A 16,637-nucleotide genomic window follows, 5' to 3' on the forward strand; every position below is an offset into this window, starting at 1 on the left:
TCCCACTTGAACAGTAACCACCTACCTCTTCATAGGGTTCAAAATTCACTCGCGTTTTCCGTCTTGTCACGTGGACTCCCGAGGACTCCCCACGTAGCTTATTTCTCGAAGGACGGCGAAACGAGTCGGTGATTGGTCAGAATCCTCTTCTTGGTCGTCGAGAGGGTAGAGGGTAGAGGTAGGGTACTCTGGTCTTTCTCTCTCAGTTTGTCTTTACTATAGAGATATATCACCCATCTCGCTCATATTCAGCAGGCAACAGAGAGAGAAAGAGGGAGAGAGGGGGAGAAAGAGAGAAAGAGAGAGAGAATAAGCTTCGGTGCAACCAAAACTTGCGCCGTATCCAGAGTATCAGAGGGGATCCCGTAGGCGTGGCAGGATTACGACGTTCCCAACGAGAGGCGTGGCAGGAGAACGTTACTGAGTGAGCGAGAAAGAGAGAAATAGAGATAGAGATAGACAGATAGATAGGTAGATAGATAGATGGAGGGGCAAAAGTAGGGGAAGGCTTTTTCGGCGGACACGCGGTCAGCCACGATGTCACTTTGCTACGCGACGCCAAGCTAATAGGCTAGGCTACTACCTTTTCTGTCTTTCAACATTTTCGTTTCGAAGTTATTAAGGATTTATTATAATATCGCTGTGTGGTGTTTTAGGTCATGCTATTATCACTCGCGAGATGGAAACATTTCAATAGATCGTATCAGTGTTATTGTTGTTGTTACCTCGACTCGAATAAAATAAATAATCAGTGCAATTAAAGAGGATTTTTCATTTAGATAATGCGTCAAGGTATTGTTTTTTGAGGAGAGGGTTGAAGTATGGCAGCGATGCATTATAACGCTCAAGTAGTTTCCGAGGATTTGCATCAAACTCATCAGAGACAAATTTATGGGATACAACAAAGATTACAAGATCCTGGATCATCATCCCCTAGATCGGAAGAAGCTAGATCACCTATCGAACCTAGAGTAAGATCACCCGAAGAGATTCGTTTCGTTGGTACGAGATCACCCGATAATTTAGAGGATAGAACGCAAACTGTTAGATACCAAGAGGAACTTTGTCCTAAACGTTACACGAAAGATCATGCCAGTCAGAATTTCTTTCATGAACAAGATAATAATATTACCTCGAGGAAGTGTTTCCCAGACGAGATGATCAATGTTACTACGGTTAATAATCGTTGTCGTGAATCCGGTACGTCACCCGGTAGAACGTTGTCGCCACAAGGATATACTTTAAATTCGACAAGTCAACACAATAATTCGAGTAAAACGTCGTTCTGTATCGATGCGTTACTTGGACGAGCTACTACGGGAAAACACAGTAACGATATTGACGAACAAGATCGACAGAAAATATTTCCTACGAGAAATCACAAAAATGTCGTACAAGAATCCACGTTGAATCTCGCGAACAATTCGGTAGTACAATCTATTCAAGGTAGAGGAGAATCACCACCGTGCTCGATAAGACGTAACGACGATCAAAGAACTGGCATATCCCTTGGTAATCCTTTACATCCGTTCGTACAACAACATCCAAGATCTATTTCACCGACGGGTGTTGAATCCGGCCACGAAAGTCAATCTACTAATCGTGACAATTTTCTTGCTAGTATACACAACAATGACTCGAATATGCAAATAGGCCGTAACGTTAACACAGTTTATCGTAACGATCGTTTGGAAACCGTCGAAGATGACGGCTCGATTGAGGTTGATCCTAGCAGGACTACGGGTAGCACCAGTCCTGGTAGCAATGCTAGTCGTAGTCCAGCATCAAGCCCACCTATTTCACCTGGTTCCGAGGAAGTTACGAGTAACGGTATTCTCGGACATCAAAGTCTAGCACCTGGACCATACGCCGTCGGTGCCGGTGGTGTTGTTAGACAGAATCAAGGACTCTTGATACATCCTGGAGGACCTCTCATTCATCCCGGGGGATTGTATTATCATCCCGCAAGTGGTAGCGCATTTCACTCGATACACAAGGAGGGTCAACCTGTGGTGGGTCATCCTCAATCGACCGGTCCTCATCCTCAACATCACATTCATCAACTTCAACTCGAGTGGTTAGCTAGAACTGGAATGTTGTATCCCAGATTACCCGCTGACTTAGCCGGTAAGTGATTATTCGATACAATTTTCCCCTTCTTCTCTATCCTAACCTAAGGATAGAGAGGATGATATATTTTTCATCTCGATAATATCCATCCAATCTACATTGTTTCCTATCCTTTTTTTATGATATGCCAACTATTAATCGTTATTATCGTTAGTATTTAATAAATGTGTTCTTTGATCAATGTCAAGAGTTTTATCTTTTTTCTAACGTTACAAGCATCATTGTGTCATCATCATCATCATCATCGTCGTCATCGTCATCGGCATCATCATTCTCGTAATTATCGCAATAGGCTTCTTTCTTTTACGTATTTTTTTTATTTGTATTTTTTGAAACTCTTATCAGTAATTGTTTTACATGCCCTTATTATCGTATCATAGATCGAAAAACTTTTTGAAACTATTGGAATATATATTACAAGGATCATGAGATTCGATTATGCGATAGGAACATATATATATATATATGTGTGTAATCGATTTTGATATGACTACGAATCGACGTTAAACACTTTTACTTAGAAAAATGATTTGCAATAATGTATCCTGTAACGCGTTTATATAAGAAGTATGTTTATAATCTTATATACACTATTTCGTACGTTTCGGAACTATACACCTGACCAAGAAATAAATAAAATCGAAAAAGGGGACTAGTAACATTTGCATTTCAACCCTTCTGAAAAAAATCAAAATAAAATAAGTAGAAATAAAATTCAATTCCTATTGTTTGTTCCATGTTTTTGTTGTTGTTATTGTAAAATTAATTTTGTAGAAAAAAAAAATGGAATCTTTTTCTGAAGTTTTTTTTTTGTCGAAAGATTAGACTATCCCTTCTCTTTCAATACAATCTTCCGATAAATTAATGATTTGATAATAATTTGCGAAGAAATCGAATACACACGATAACGGTCGTTAAAGCCGATAACTATCCTCATAAATCGTGTCTCGCTAAGCTGTCATTGATGCGTTCTCTGCCGATCCCAGAAAAGATATATATATATATATATATACACCTACCGATTGTTATCCTATCTGGCATTAAGATCGACGACAAATATCATCACACATATACATTGATATAAACTAACGTACGTCAAGTATTAATACTTTTCTTCGATACTATTAAAACATTACAAATTACTTTAATTACTGGTATTGTTTTGTTTTTCTTTCTTATATTTATTCATCGATCAATTTATTTAATATATTTTATCATTTGTTGCATACATAAAAAATTAGAAAAATTGCAGACAAACATATTTTTCGTATTGTGTTACCTGATAACTAAAGTTGAAATTTGGAATATAAAGTATTTTCAATAACGGTATAGTAGAGTAATCTAATATATTTGATTAAAATATTATTATAAAGTTTATGTATTTATTAGCCAAATCGATGAAACGAGACGAGACGAGATGAGACGATATATGTATTATATTAGCACTCGAACAGCTATTACCAGCTATTAATTCGAAAGAGTGAGACAACCTCGAAAGACAGATTGCTCATGTAGGATACACTATATAGATAGATAATAAGTGTTTACACGTCTAATGCATCGCATCGGTTTTAACCATGTGTGTTGCCTGGCTACTCGAATTTTATTAACACGATAAGAATCTTTTTCTCTAATAATTTACAAACTTAATGATAATATATATATATGTAACATAAATCCGCGTATACGACATATTTCAAATATAATTAGTTGTTAGTTGAAAGAAAATTAATGAAACATTTTCGAAAAAAAAAAAAAAAAAAAGGGAAAGAGTGAAAACACGAACACGAAATGATATCGGAATTTGAGACACACGCAGGACTTGTTCCACTTTGATATGCCGATAAGAAAAGTTTTTCGACGAAATTAATGTATCGACAAACAATGAGACAACAGGTCCCTCGATTGTCTTTACTTTTCCTATCTCGAGATCGTACACTTCGTACGATGTTAGATATCCTATCGTGTAACCTTTTCATTATTACGTTGAAAACTATTAGAAAGAAAAAGATGTGAAAATCAATCAATAGATATATATATATATATATGGTATAACTTTGAAAAATTAAAAATAATAAAACAGAATACAATAAAATCAGTAAGGTAAATGAAAGGGGAAAGAAGCGGGTGAACGATCGATAGAAATTTTTGATTGGCTTTGAAAAAATTTAAGAAAAAATATATATATAATGTATATAAATCAATAAGAAGAGTGACAAATCATAAAGACAAGTAGAGAGAAATACCAGGAATTAGAAAAAAGAAAGAAAGAGAGAGAGAGAAAGAGAGAGTACTGGTTACCACGGTAAATTTCACGCTCGGAAAAAAGAGCCGTGGCCGCGTTGTCAGGCCAATCAGTCGAGGGCTTTTATCGAACAAATTGGTCAGTGAACGTATAGAGTTTCATATATATATATATATAGATATATATACACTATATACCATATATTATATACTATATATATATGGGAATAGTAGGTAAAGAGAGAGAAAGATAAAAGTAGTGGGGGTATTTCCTGTCAGATGATCCTGATTGGTAGTTGCCGAGCAATCCACCGTTCGACAAAAAAAGGCGAAAAAAAAGCGGTGGCGTAAAACGAGCAACGAGCGCAAAAAGCACACTCGTGGAATAAAATAAAAGGTGCGTCGTCGATAAGCCAGGCCCACCGGTGGCAACCACCACCACTACCACCACTATCATCATACCACTACCATCGCAATATACCCTAACCCCCTCTATATCTCCCCCTCAACCACCCCTTGCAGTATTTTCGTTCCAACGTTGACACGAACGCGACTTGTTAAAAATTGCCGAACACCACTACGAAGCCACCGATCGTATCGACTTTCCTTTTTTTTCCTTTCTTTCTTTCTTTCTCTCTCTTTTTTAAATAAAATCGTTCGAACCGTGGACAGGTGGAATGGGCTGCTGAAGTGGACTGAAATGGAGTGGGTATGGGAGGGGGAGGAGGTGGAGGCGAGCTTTTATTTGCGGAATATTTGTCGCGCGTTATGCGTTTTGACCAACGATACGAAAACACCATGTTTCATCCACATCCCCGGCCTCCTATCGAAATTTAACTAGCGTTCGTATCGATACACCAGATAGATTCGGTAGGATGCAACGACTCGGACCCAAACTCTGAATCATTCATTTTATTTTTTTATTATTTTATTTTTTCTCTTTTTTCCCTCCCTCCCCTACCCCTATAAAATGGACGAAGACGAATGTTCTATCATTTTTGTTGTTACTTTTCTTTTTTATTTATTTATTTATTTCACCGAGAATTCGAATTTCTAATTCTTATTGAAACAAATTTAAATAATCGTTAGAGATATTCGGAAAAAGTTAGATAGGCAGATATTTGTTTTCGGTCGGAAGAAAGATTAAACGATCCTGTCGAAAAATTGATATAAAGTATTCCAGTTCATTAGCGAGAATAGGATTATATAATATATAAGAGAAAAATAATGATTAGAGGATACGAACGAACGAACGAACGAACGAATAAACGAACGAATAAACAAAAATAGGAATCGGTTTTATCTGGGCCTGGAACACGTTAAAATGTGCCTGCGGTGTGAATATATTTTGCAAATGATCTGTTGATCTGTGACTGAGGATTAATAGACGTATAAAATACATTTTGCGCGCAGATGCGCTTTAATTAAGCTTAATATTTCAGTGCTTTTCCATCCTGTAGAAATATTCGTGTTGCACTTGTTTTCTATAAACAATATACGTATTTATATATATATATGAATATACAAATGTTCAAAAGAGACGACGTGGTATTTATTGCTCGTTAACGTTTCCACATCGTTCTAGTCGAAAAATGAAAATATTCTTTATACAAATTTTCATATATTATTTGTTCAAAAAAAAAAAAAAGGTAAAAAAGTGCACAAGTTTACATTTCAGCGGTCTTCATTTTTCAAATCAAAATTGTCAGCTCTAAATTTCTTAAACCAATTGCGAACACGGTTTTACGAATTAGTCGGAGTCAAGAATGAAAGAAAGAGAAAGGAAGAGTGAGTGAGTGAGCGAGAAAATGTTAATGTAAATTGAATTAGGAATTCTTCTTTAATGGGGTGACGTTAGAAGAGATATTTTTTCAACGTAATAGCGTAAAGTAGGCCCTTTTAAGAAGAAAAAGACGGTACAAACGAAATTAAGGGGGCAAAATTATTTGCTAAAGCCAATGGAAAGGAGACTGAGTAATACCTTTTACCGAAGTGTTCCAGAAAGATATACCTATATATATATACCAGAGATTAAAAAGAAAAAATAATTACGCCGAGAAGCAGACGGAAAAGGGTACGAACCCCTTCTTTGAATATCTTCTAAGTATAACAGGGAATGTAAAAGTGAATACAAAATATTTGATTGATTTATCGACGAGAAATTATAAATTACAATAATAAGTCGACCAATTAAGATAGATTTAAATGAAAAAATACAAAAATTCACTCGTAAAACTTTCTACTAAATTTAAAAAGATATCGGTGAAAGTAAGTTTTATTTGATCGCGAACAAAATTGACGATAGAAATAAGAAAAATATTTATCGGATTCCAATTCACACACATCTAGGTGAAATAAAAATAATCTCTTGTCTATATGCACACGAGACAAAAGAATTTGTATCTATTTAACCAGTTAAGTGTGTTCGACGGCTATATCCGTCATGGAAGAATGGCAGAATTTTGTGTTTCAACGGCTATATCCGTCATGCGTAAAATTTTCATACAATTTGATATTTAAATTGTAATTCTGGYSAAAACTAAATTATATTYGTAAATATTAATATGTTTAGAATGTTTAGGGCTCAGGACGAAATGAAATAAACAAATGAAAATTATAGATAATTTCAGTTGGACACTAAATCTTTGATTATCCCGATTTTCATCTTGACGTGTCATAACCAAAAAAACAAAGTATATTAGAATCTCCATCTGCGATGATGTCCACGATGTCTAACCAAAGAAAAAAAAAAAAACAAATTTTTGTTTGTTTGTTTGTTTGTTAAATATTTGATTTTTTTTTAAGTTTTTCGTTAATTATGTGTAAATATAGTTTTACGTTGATCCATTGTTTAAATATTACTTATAAATTCATTCATTTTCTAAAATAAAGTCGTCTTTTTGACCGAATATTTCAACAGTGCCACTTACTCTGTGTTTGACGACTATATCCGTCATCGCTTGATTATCGCCACACACAATAGGGCGCCCTTTGCAAAATGATCGACACAGTTAACTGGTTAAATCGTGTACAAAAAGAAAAGAAATAAATAAAATAAAAAAACAGAGAAGTATCCGATGAAAGAAATCGAAGATTCAAAGGAACCGCAATTAAGGTGATTTCGTTTTCTTATGGGACATACCCCGTGTTCCTGGTCCCTGTCGAATCGTCGTCAATTTGTTAAATCGACTCGACGAACCATAAAAAAAAAAAAGAGAACGACGTTAGGTATGCGAGAGGTGAAGATAGAAAAAGAAAAAAGATGGTTTTGGTCCATCCAAAGAATCCCTTTTCTTTTTTTTTCTTTCTTCTTCTTCTTCTTCTTCTTCTTTTTCTTTTTTTATCTTTTTTGTCGGTTTTATGGAGGCTCGCCCATACGGAACACGGGGAGAAACAATGGCGAAGAGATGGCGGAAGCTCTGCCAACAAAAGGGGATGATACTCGAGAGACAAAGCTCGCGCGAGGGGTTGGTGGATGATTTAATTAGTTAATTGTGCGTCATTCATCCGTCTATTCATCCCCTTTCGGTCCCCCGTCTCTCTTTCTCTTTCTCTTCCTCCTTCTCCTCTTGTGCACCATCGTCACACCACCATTCCCATACTGTTACCATGGTAACTCCGCGTCGACTTATACTCCGTTTAAACGAGCTATTTCCTGACAAAGATCCTTTCACGTGTTATCTCTTCTATTTATCTCTTTCTATCTTCGTATCTTCAAAATGAGTTTATCAAAAGTACATTTAACATTTTGATCGAAAGTCTAATTAAATGAAATTATAATTCAAACAATATTATATTTAAATTATCAATTTTTCCGTTGCATGTGCATTTCTTATAAAAATATATATTTCGATGAAATATCGCGATAATATATATAATCAATAATCTCATACTCATTCCTTTTTCTTTCACTTTCTTCGTTAGTATGTATATATAGGTCTTATATTTATATATATCCTTGGTACGACATATGGTGTACCGATTGTGGCGGATTATTCCTATTTGTCTAGGATTTTCGAGTATTCCTATTAATTCAAACGTGGTTTTATAGTAACCATAGTTAATGCGATATGATAGCCAACCGCACGTTTTACGATCAGTTTGAACAAAAAAAAAGAATATTACGATCGACAAAACAATATATTTCATTAATTCTAATCTGGATAGTTAAGTAATCAAATCATACATGGATCTGAATCAAAAATAACAATTTTTCGAAACCATACGCAACACCAGTTTCTCGTTCCATCTATAAAAGGAGTAGGAGAGGGATGAAAATCCCCTTTTCGAACGATTGGATCCACAAATTTGGAAGAGGGGCCGGATTAGTTGACAAGAGGAAATCTAGCAAATATAATATTTTATGTTGAACGTATAACATATAACAGCGACTACAGATACGAACAATATCGGATTAAACAAACCGTCGAAAAGTTTTTAACTTGAAATCCATCAGCGAATGTTAACTTTTTAAGGCATAGTGGTATTAAAAGTGTCCCACCTTTTTGATGCACCGTAATGCATGGTGGAATACTATCCGAGTCCCACAAAAAAACTTTATTCAATTATTATTTCTTTATGTTTTTTTTTTTTTTTTATAATATCTTATTCCCTTATTAATAAAAACTATAAACTAATTTTGTGTGCAATTGAAATATAAATAAAATTTCTGTTCAACGCGTGTGAATCTTTTTATTTTATAAAAAGCTTCCGTGCCTCAAAGGGTTAAACCAAAGCACAAACCAGAGATTCCTATTATAGTTCCTAGAATAGAATAGAGGAAGAGGAGAGGAGAAAGGATTTCAAAATCATTCGAATCGCAAACTTTCAACGCCTGGACCATTCACGGTCTCGATGTTATCCGGGATCGACCGAAATTAAAGCTTCCATCGATGGGCTAAAAGCGGTGGCTAGCAGCACCAGGTTGGAGGGGGGTTGGAACGATGAACAGGAGGAGGAGGAGGAGGAGGAGGGAGTAAAGGAGGAGAGGAAACGGAGAAGGGAGAATCGGCAAATTCGCTGATCCACGAGTGCACGTACGGAACGTATACCTGCTGACTGTATACATTATATACATATACATATATATATATATATATATATATATATATATATATATCTATGTATCTATGTATATATGTAGATGTATATCGGAAGCAGTAGCATCAGTCTACCTGCCTATAGGCGTATAGGTGGTAATGGTGTTTCTGAATTAGCTGCCAGCTAGTTTGGCCGTCCGCAAGCAAACAGATCTTGGTTAGCCGATGTGTAACATCCCGCGTTCGCTCAAACGCGCTATCGTCTATCTATATGCTCTCTCTCTCTTTACCCAAAACCATATATCTTCTCTCTCTTTTCCTCTTATTTTTTCAATAAGATTACTCGCGAAAAATATTTTCAATATTTACGAAAAAACAACATTGGGAGACTATTACATTCTTATCGAATTTGGCTAAAAGATAAAAAGAAAGGGATAAAGATAGAAAAGGTTCAGACATTTGGTACGGTGTGGGGGGGGGGGGGGGAATCTGGGGTGGTACACACGGGGCAAGAATAAGAAGTAACATAGCGGATGTTTATGGCGTGATTTGTGGCGGACTTGCGAGCCCCCGGAGTTTCGGGATTAAATTCAGCCATTTCGGGGTAAGGAAAATAGCCTGATAAAAGTTGGCCAACTTTTCTCCCTTCTTTCGTCTATCAGAGAATGGGTAAGAAAGAAAGAAAGAAGGAAAGAAGGAAGGGAGATGGGGATGGTTTGGCATCTCTTTGTCGGGATAAGAAAAGAAAAGAAGAATAAGAAGAAGAAGAAAAGGGAGGAGGAATAGAATGAGGGTAAGAGTAGGTGGAGATATCGTAGTAGCAGCAACGGCGTTTCCTTTCCTCTACTCCGGTTCGGCTAGATTCGTTTAGTTCGTTTCCGAGGGGTAGATAATTCGGGGGCGGGACATGCTAAGGGGGTTAGGGGAATTGCAGGCGGAGCTTCTGGCACCACAGACGCGCGTTGAAACGTCGCGAAGAGAGAGGGTATAAGAGAGAGAGATACCTAAACGTCTCCTAGTTCAGAGAACGGGCTGAGAATAGAAGTGAGAGAGAGTAAATGGGGAAAGCAAGAGGAAGGGAACGGGGGGCCACCAGGTAGAAGGGAGAAGGATGAATGCATACACCGACACACAACCAAGTCGTTAGCAGCAACCCCTTCGCTTTTCCTACTGCAGAAGCTGAACTCTCCTCTCTCGTTCCTGCTGCTGCTGCTGCTGCTGCTACTCGGTTAGAGGTATACACGCCGATTTAGGACGGTAATTCCAATTTGCAATTCGCTATTGGGTAATTGCTGTCCATTAGAGGGTGGCCATTTTCGGTTCCGGACCTGGATACCTACCGCTTACGAACTACCACCTGTATATATATATATATATGTATTTATCTTTCTCTATCTCTATTTCTCAATCTTTCAGGTTTGTGTTTGAGAGAAAGGGATAGAAAATTTGGAAAAATAGTTTCAAGTAAATCTAAATCTCTGGATTGTATTGTATTATTAGAAAGTAATACCTATCTCTTTTGATTAAACTGATCGATCCTTTTTTAGGTATTTTTGTTCTATACTTTTTTTGTTTATTTTGATCGAAAGGTAGGATAAAAAGAAATGAGGAATAAAAAGGAAAGTGTGGCTCTAGTCGTCGGCAACGGAATCGAGTAATTAGCTTTAATTAAGCGAACCCTTCGGGCAGGAGTTTAACGAGGGCAGTTACTCGTTAGTCCGAGATACCCGGTGCGATTCCTCCTTCCTTTGTAATAAAAAGAGAAGAAGAGAGAGAGAGGGAGGGTGGGAGAGGGAATTTGTCGTTTGCAAAAAAAGCTTTCGCGTCACATCGGAACAATTAATTACTCCTCTCTCTCTCTCTCTTTCTCTATCTCATCATTTCTTTTTTATCTTATATTCATATCAATCATATACAATAATTAGATTACTATTATTAACCATTTATATTAAAAGTACTTAAAAGAAAAATCTATAAAAGTAAATACTAAATCAAACAAATAACAGCTTATTATATTCATAGGGGTTTTTATTTTCTTCTCTATAAAGGGAGGGTGGAGAGGGACACTATAATTTTATCGAAGGGTAGTTACTTACGTACCTTTACAGATAGGACACATATATATATATATATATATATATATATATATATATATATATATATATAACAGAGAGAGGGTGGTTTGGTTTAAGTAGAGATAATGGCCAGTGTTTACCGGCGTGATGATCGCGCACGATTTTAGGGGTTGTTCTTTAGCTATGGTGGCATGAAGCGGCTAATGGATGCCCAAATAAATGAAATTATCATGATAAAGGTTGCGTCGAAACGAAAACGTGGTAGTCGTCACCGGTATGTACCACACACTGCATTTGACGACACTGTACTTCTAATTCACCGATACAAGAGTTTCAATAGTGGTGATTGTCCACTCGATAAAGCCACCCTCCTTGTTTACCAACATCTGTCACGGTTTTGCACCACCATCCCCTTCAATCTTTATTTCTTTTCATAGCTTTCTATTTCTCCTTTTCTTTCTCTCTTTCTGTCTCTCTCTTTCTCTCAGATCTTCTCGACTCCAGAAAATATACCTAACACATTTATTCCTACCTATATAAGATCCCAAAAGTGTCCTCCCATTGGTCGTCCTTTCCGTTCTATCGGGAATTATACCCCATTTGATAAATTTTCTTTAGTTATCGTTTTACTACACCGTCCTGCCGCGACTATTTAGATTGTTTATTTTACCTTCAGGGTTGTTTGTAGTTAGTTAGCGTCATAGTTAACGCTTACCACCCCATGAACGTGACTAGACCTTATGTCACTTGCTCGAGACCCCCCGCAACCCCCTCTTTACAGAATGGGGGATGGATTATCCATTTCTCCTTTTTTCTCTCTCTCTCTCACTTATATTGATTTATACTTATGAATATTATTACGTATGTGCTTAACGAGGATTAAATATCATTTTTTAGGGATTCCACTTGAATTTGTATTATTTTGTGTTTAAACAATAAATTTTACTGTTCTTTTGTAATAGGACATTTGTTTTTTGTTTTTATCTCGCGCGCTTGTATGCGTTTGTACTCGAATTTGTATTTTTTCTTTCATTTTTTTTTTGTTGGCAATAATTTGTCAACGACTCTAATCGATGTCACAGATCGGTGAATTATCGAGAACGAAATTTGTCGACTAAAGACATAAAAATAAATCATACGACGAGAGAGGAGGGTGGGAGAGTGGGAGGGAGGGGGTAACAGGGATAGGAAGAAGAAGAGCACTAGGATGCAACAACGTTCGAAATAATAATCGTCCCAAAAGTACAAAGGGGAAAGGGAAATCATCATTGGGTTCGCCATATGTGCACCACGGGGGGTAAACCGCCCCTTTTCACGAGACGATAAATATTCCGTTAAATGCTACATGTTAAATACCAACGAGCATCAAATGTCCTAGTGGGTATGAAAAGAAGAATCGCGTACGTGTTCGTGAATCCTCTTCAATATAACAAATGTTTAATTAAACGTTTGCAAATATTACTAATTTTTGTGATACAAATAGGAAGAAAAACGAAAAAAAAAAAAAGACAAATTCATTTTCAATTAGTTTTTAACGTAGATGAAAAATGTATAAAATTAAAGAAAAATTTTGATTTTAATTAAATACGATTTTATTTATATATATGAGCCGTTTATTTTGATAATGGCATAAGTCACTTTTTTTTTTTTTAATTGAAAATGAAAAGATACCGTTCAGTTGTAATTATTGTTGCCATTAACTCGGTTTTTTTTTTTTTTTTGAAAAAAATGACTTATGCCACTTTAAAAACAAACGGCTCATATATATATTTGATTACATGTGATTATATAAAGGTGCTTAGAAAAAAATGTATTGTAAATGTTAAGTATAGTTTAAATGTATGACTTCGAAAAAGAAAAAATGTATATTGACTCGTGAACAATAACGATCGAGTTGCTGATGAAGTCCCAAAAAAGGGACGAAACGTTTAACTTGCTCGAAAAAACAAAAACGTTCATAAAGAATTAATAACCGTCCAAATTTCCTTTGATACATATTTTAGTTATATGTATATAAGATTTCTGGAAGAAGTAATGACCACCGTACATTGCTAGATTATGAATATGGTAGATAAAATTTCATGGGATTGATAATAAAATTATTCGTCGTTCGAAATTTCTCGTTAGAGATCGAAGAGATAGATTTAGAACGATCGTATCACACGGATCAATGTGTTCGCTTATTTTTCTATCGGCCGTAAAATTGGGCAAAGCTCCTCCGTATCGAAACGTCGTCTCCCCTTTTTCCTAACTACATATATATATGTGTGTGTGTAGTATATATATGTATACGTAGGTAGAGGTACCTGCTCGCAATATCTCGATGGTTAAGTGAATCACACGCTAATCCGAATGCGTTCGCCTAAACGATGCCATGTGTACAAACACTGACAGTCGGTGACGCACTTGCCAGTTAAGTTTTCGGGGGTGCTTTAAGCCAGTGACGCAAAGTTCCTGACAAATCGCGCGAGATTAAAATGACATGAGAAATCTGCTATCTTTTTCTTTTTCCCTTATTTCCAAACTCGTTTTATATTCCTTTTTTTCGACATTAATTATCTAATACATTTCTTGTTTACGTATTATTTAATTAATAATAATTTTAATGAAAAGTTTGTTTAACAATTATTTCTTTATATTAATAATATTGTAAGTATTTCTCAGTTTTAGGGTATATCAAAAATTGTATTAGAAATTTTTGATGATATAGGTTCATAGGGAACTTGGACATGAAAAGAAGTAGAACTTAATTTAATTATGTTGGACGTTTCGTCCCTTTATTGGGACTTCTTCGGCAACTTAATCATTAAAGTTCAGCGTCTTTTTGATTTATTTCGACATACATTTCTCTTTATAATATTCCAAACACAATACATCTAAACTTCGTTAATTTGATCGTTATTATTCAAAAACCTCAACAAAACTTAAAAAAAAAGGTTTTGTATCATCAAAAATTATAATTTTGGACGAGAGAAAATACTGAATGTATTAGAAATGTTTGAACATTTCATGCAAATGTATCTCTATAAAGTTATTTAAATTAATTTGACATTATAAAATATATATATATATTANTATCTCTATAAAGTTATTTAAATTAATTTGACATTATAAAATATATATATATATTAATTATTTATAATAAATAATATAATTTGATTTAAAAAAAAAAGAATAAAAATATATATATACGCCAATGTATTCGTAAATAAGTTTGGGATACGGTTTCTGAGCACCAAGAGTCGTTGGCAGAGCTAATTGTAGGGGCGGTAGTGGCGTTTCCACCCTAACGTCTAACCCCAAATCATCGCTCCGTAATCCATAGGGATTTACACTCGCGATAATTGCATTAGCATTCGATGATTTCCAATGGATCGTATGGGCTAATGAAATGATTATCGTTGCTATGGTTTAACGATCGATCGAGAATTATCGATCTGTTATCTCGATAGATTACGACTAATTTCGAATATTACGACTCAAATTTATAATTATCATTCATTTAACGATGAACTCATGGAGAGAGAGAGAGAGAGAGAGTCTAATCGATCGATCGAGATACGAATTCGTTTCATTCGACGTTTCGAAAATAAAATTTAATATCTACATTTTTCAGTGGCTCGAAAAAAAAAGAGTATTAATTAGAATTATCATGCATATAATTTTAGAATAATTGTATTGGCCGATAAAAAATAATGACAAAAAGAAATGTTTACTAATTAATATTTAAATTATAAAAATACTTGATATTTTTGGATAAACTGCAAGAATTAACTCGATGGAAATTCAATTCCGATTTTAGAATTATAGAAGGCGTTCAATTATACTCCTATTGACGTTACAAAACGATTGCATGTCATGGGGAAAAAATATCTATTTTGGAGACGAATAAAACGACAGGTATTAAATTTACCTTTTAGTATTAACAATTTCATTATTCATTGGCTAACCCAAATAAATAGCATAAACAAATAACAACACTATATACATATCCTCTTTCGTACATATAATTTAATTGATAATATTTTTTTCCCATCTAATAATAATCCGAATAAATCTACAAAATATATCCTTAAATATTCTAATTTGTTGCGAATTGTTTTGATTTAAAAAGGTTGTGCGGCTCAACACGCGTTACTTGGTAAAACGAGAAGACCTAGGACAGCATTCACCTCGCAACAACTTCTCGAATTGGAAAAACAATTTCGTCAGAACAAGTATTTGAGCAGACCGAAAAGGTTCGAGGTAGCTACTTCGTTGATGCTGACTGAAACACAGGTAAGTTTAAAAAGAAAATGACCGAATGGGGTAGGAGTTGTAAAAAAAAAAAAAACAAGGAGAGTTTAAAAATTATTTCAATATACAGTCGAGGAAAACTAAAAAAAAAACTACATTATGTAGAAAATACAAATCTTTTTCTTTTCACATACTTACTATACGAATACTTTTGTTTTCCATTGTATTTACTTACATTTCCATTTCAAATCTTAAGAAGAATATAACGTAAGATAATGAATCAGGCGTGGAAATAACGTAGACGTGTCGATATTCGAGGAAAAACAATTAATCTTTTTTTTTTTTATTTTATTTCTTTTTTTTCGAAGAGAGGGGGAGAAAAGATATCAGAAGAAAAGATACGATTCGATTAAATTCTATTTATACTATTTATATCTAATGTACTTACCATTGTTATATTATCTGTAAATCACAATAATAATTGCTGTTAACGGATTTCATTTTGTTTTTTTCTTTATTTCCACAGAAAAATGGATATTTTTCTTATTTTTAAATATTGAACTTGGAAAGGAGTACTTCTCTTCGAAGATATTTACTAAAAAATGAAGATATAAAATCAATTAAACTTTATTTATATATATATTGATTTAATCGTCATAACATTATCAAAATCAAATTAAATTTGCGGGTCTACAGGTATCCCTTCTCCCCTTAAGGGGTTACATGGGTTTACACTGGGAAAAAATAGCATATTTTCAACAATTTTTTTTTCTATATAAAAAATGGAATTCTTATTCAAACTTTTTATAGCATTTAAGATACATATTTAAAGAAGATTTTCTGAAATTTTGGTTGAAAAATATTTTAAAGTCAGCCATTGCGACGTCATTTCCGGTGACCCCACCGAAAAAAA

General features: G+C 34.8%; 1 protein-coding gene across 1 annotated transcript in view; it reads left to right on the plus strand.

Moving 5' to 3' along the window:
• The first annotated feature begins 821 nt into the window (after positions 1-821).
• The window catches only part of LOC106791111, a 20,171-nt gene continuing 4,355 nt past the window's right edge, over positions 822-16,637 (plus strand). Inside the window, exons 1-2 of the mRNA XM_014756506.1 lie at positions 822-2,127; positions 15,603-15,766. Of these exons, the coding sequence (XP_014611992.1) occupies positions 822-2,127; positions 15,603-15,766 (1,470 nt within the window). The remainder of the gene's footprint in view (positions 2,128-15,602; positions 15,767-16,637) is intronic.

Source organism: Polistes canadensis, unplaced genomic scaffold (assembly GCF_001313835.1).
Source record: "Polistes canadensis isolate GaletaPanama2010 unplaced genomic scaffold, ASM131383v1 scaffold_286, whole genome shotgun sequence".
In the NCBI taxonomy this organism is placed as follows: Eukaryota; Metazoa; Arthropoda; class Insecta; order Hymenoptera; family Vespidae; genus Polistes; species Polistes canadensis.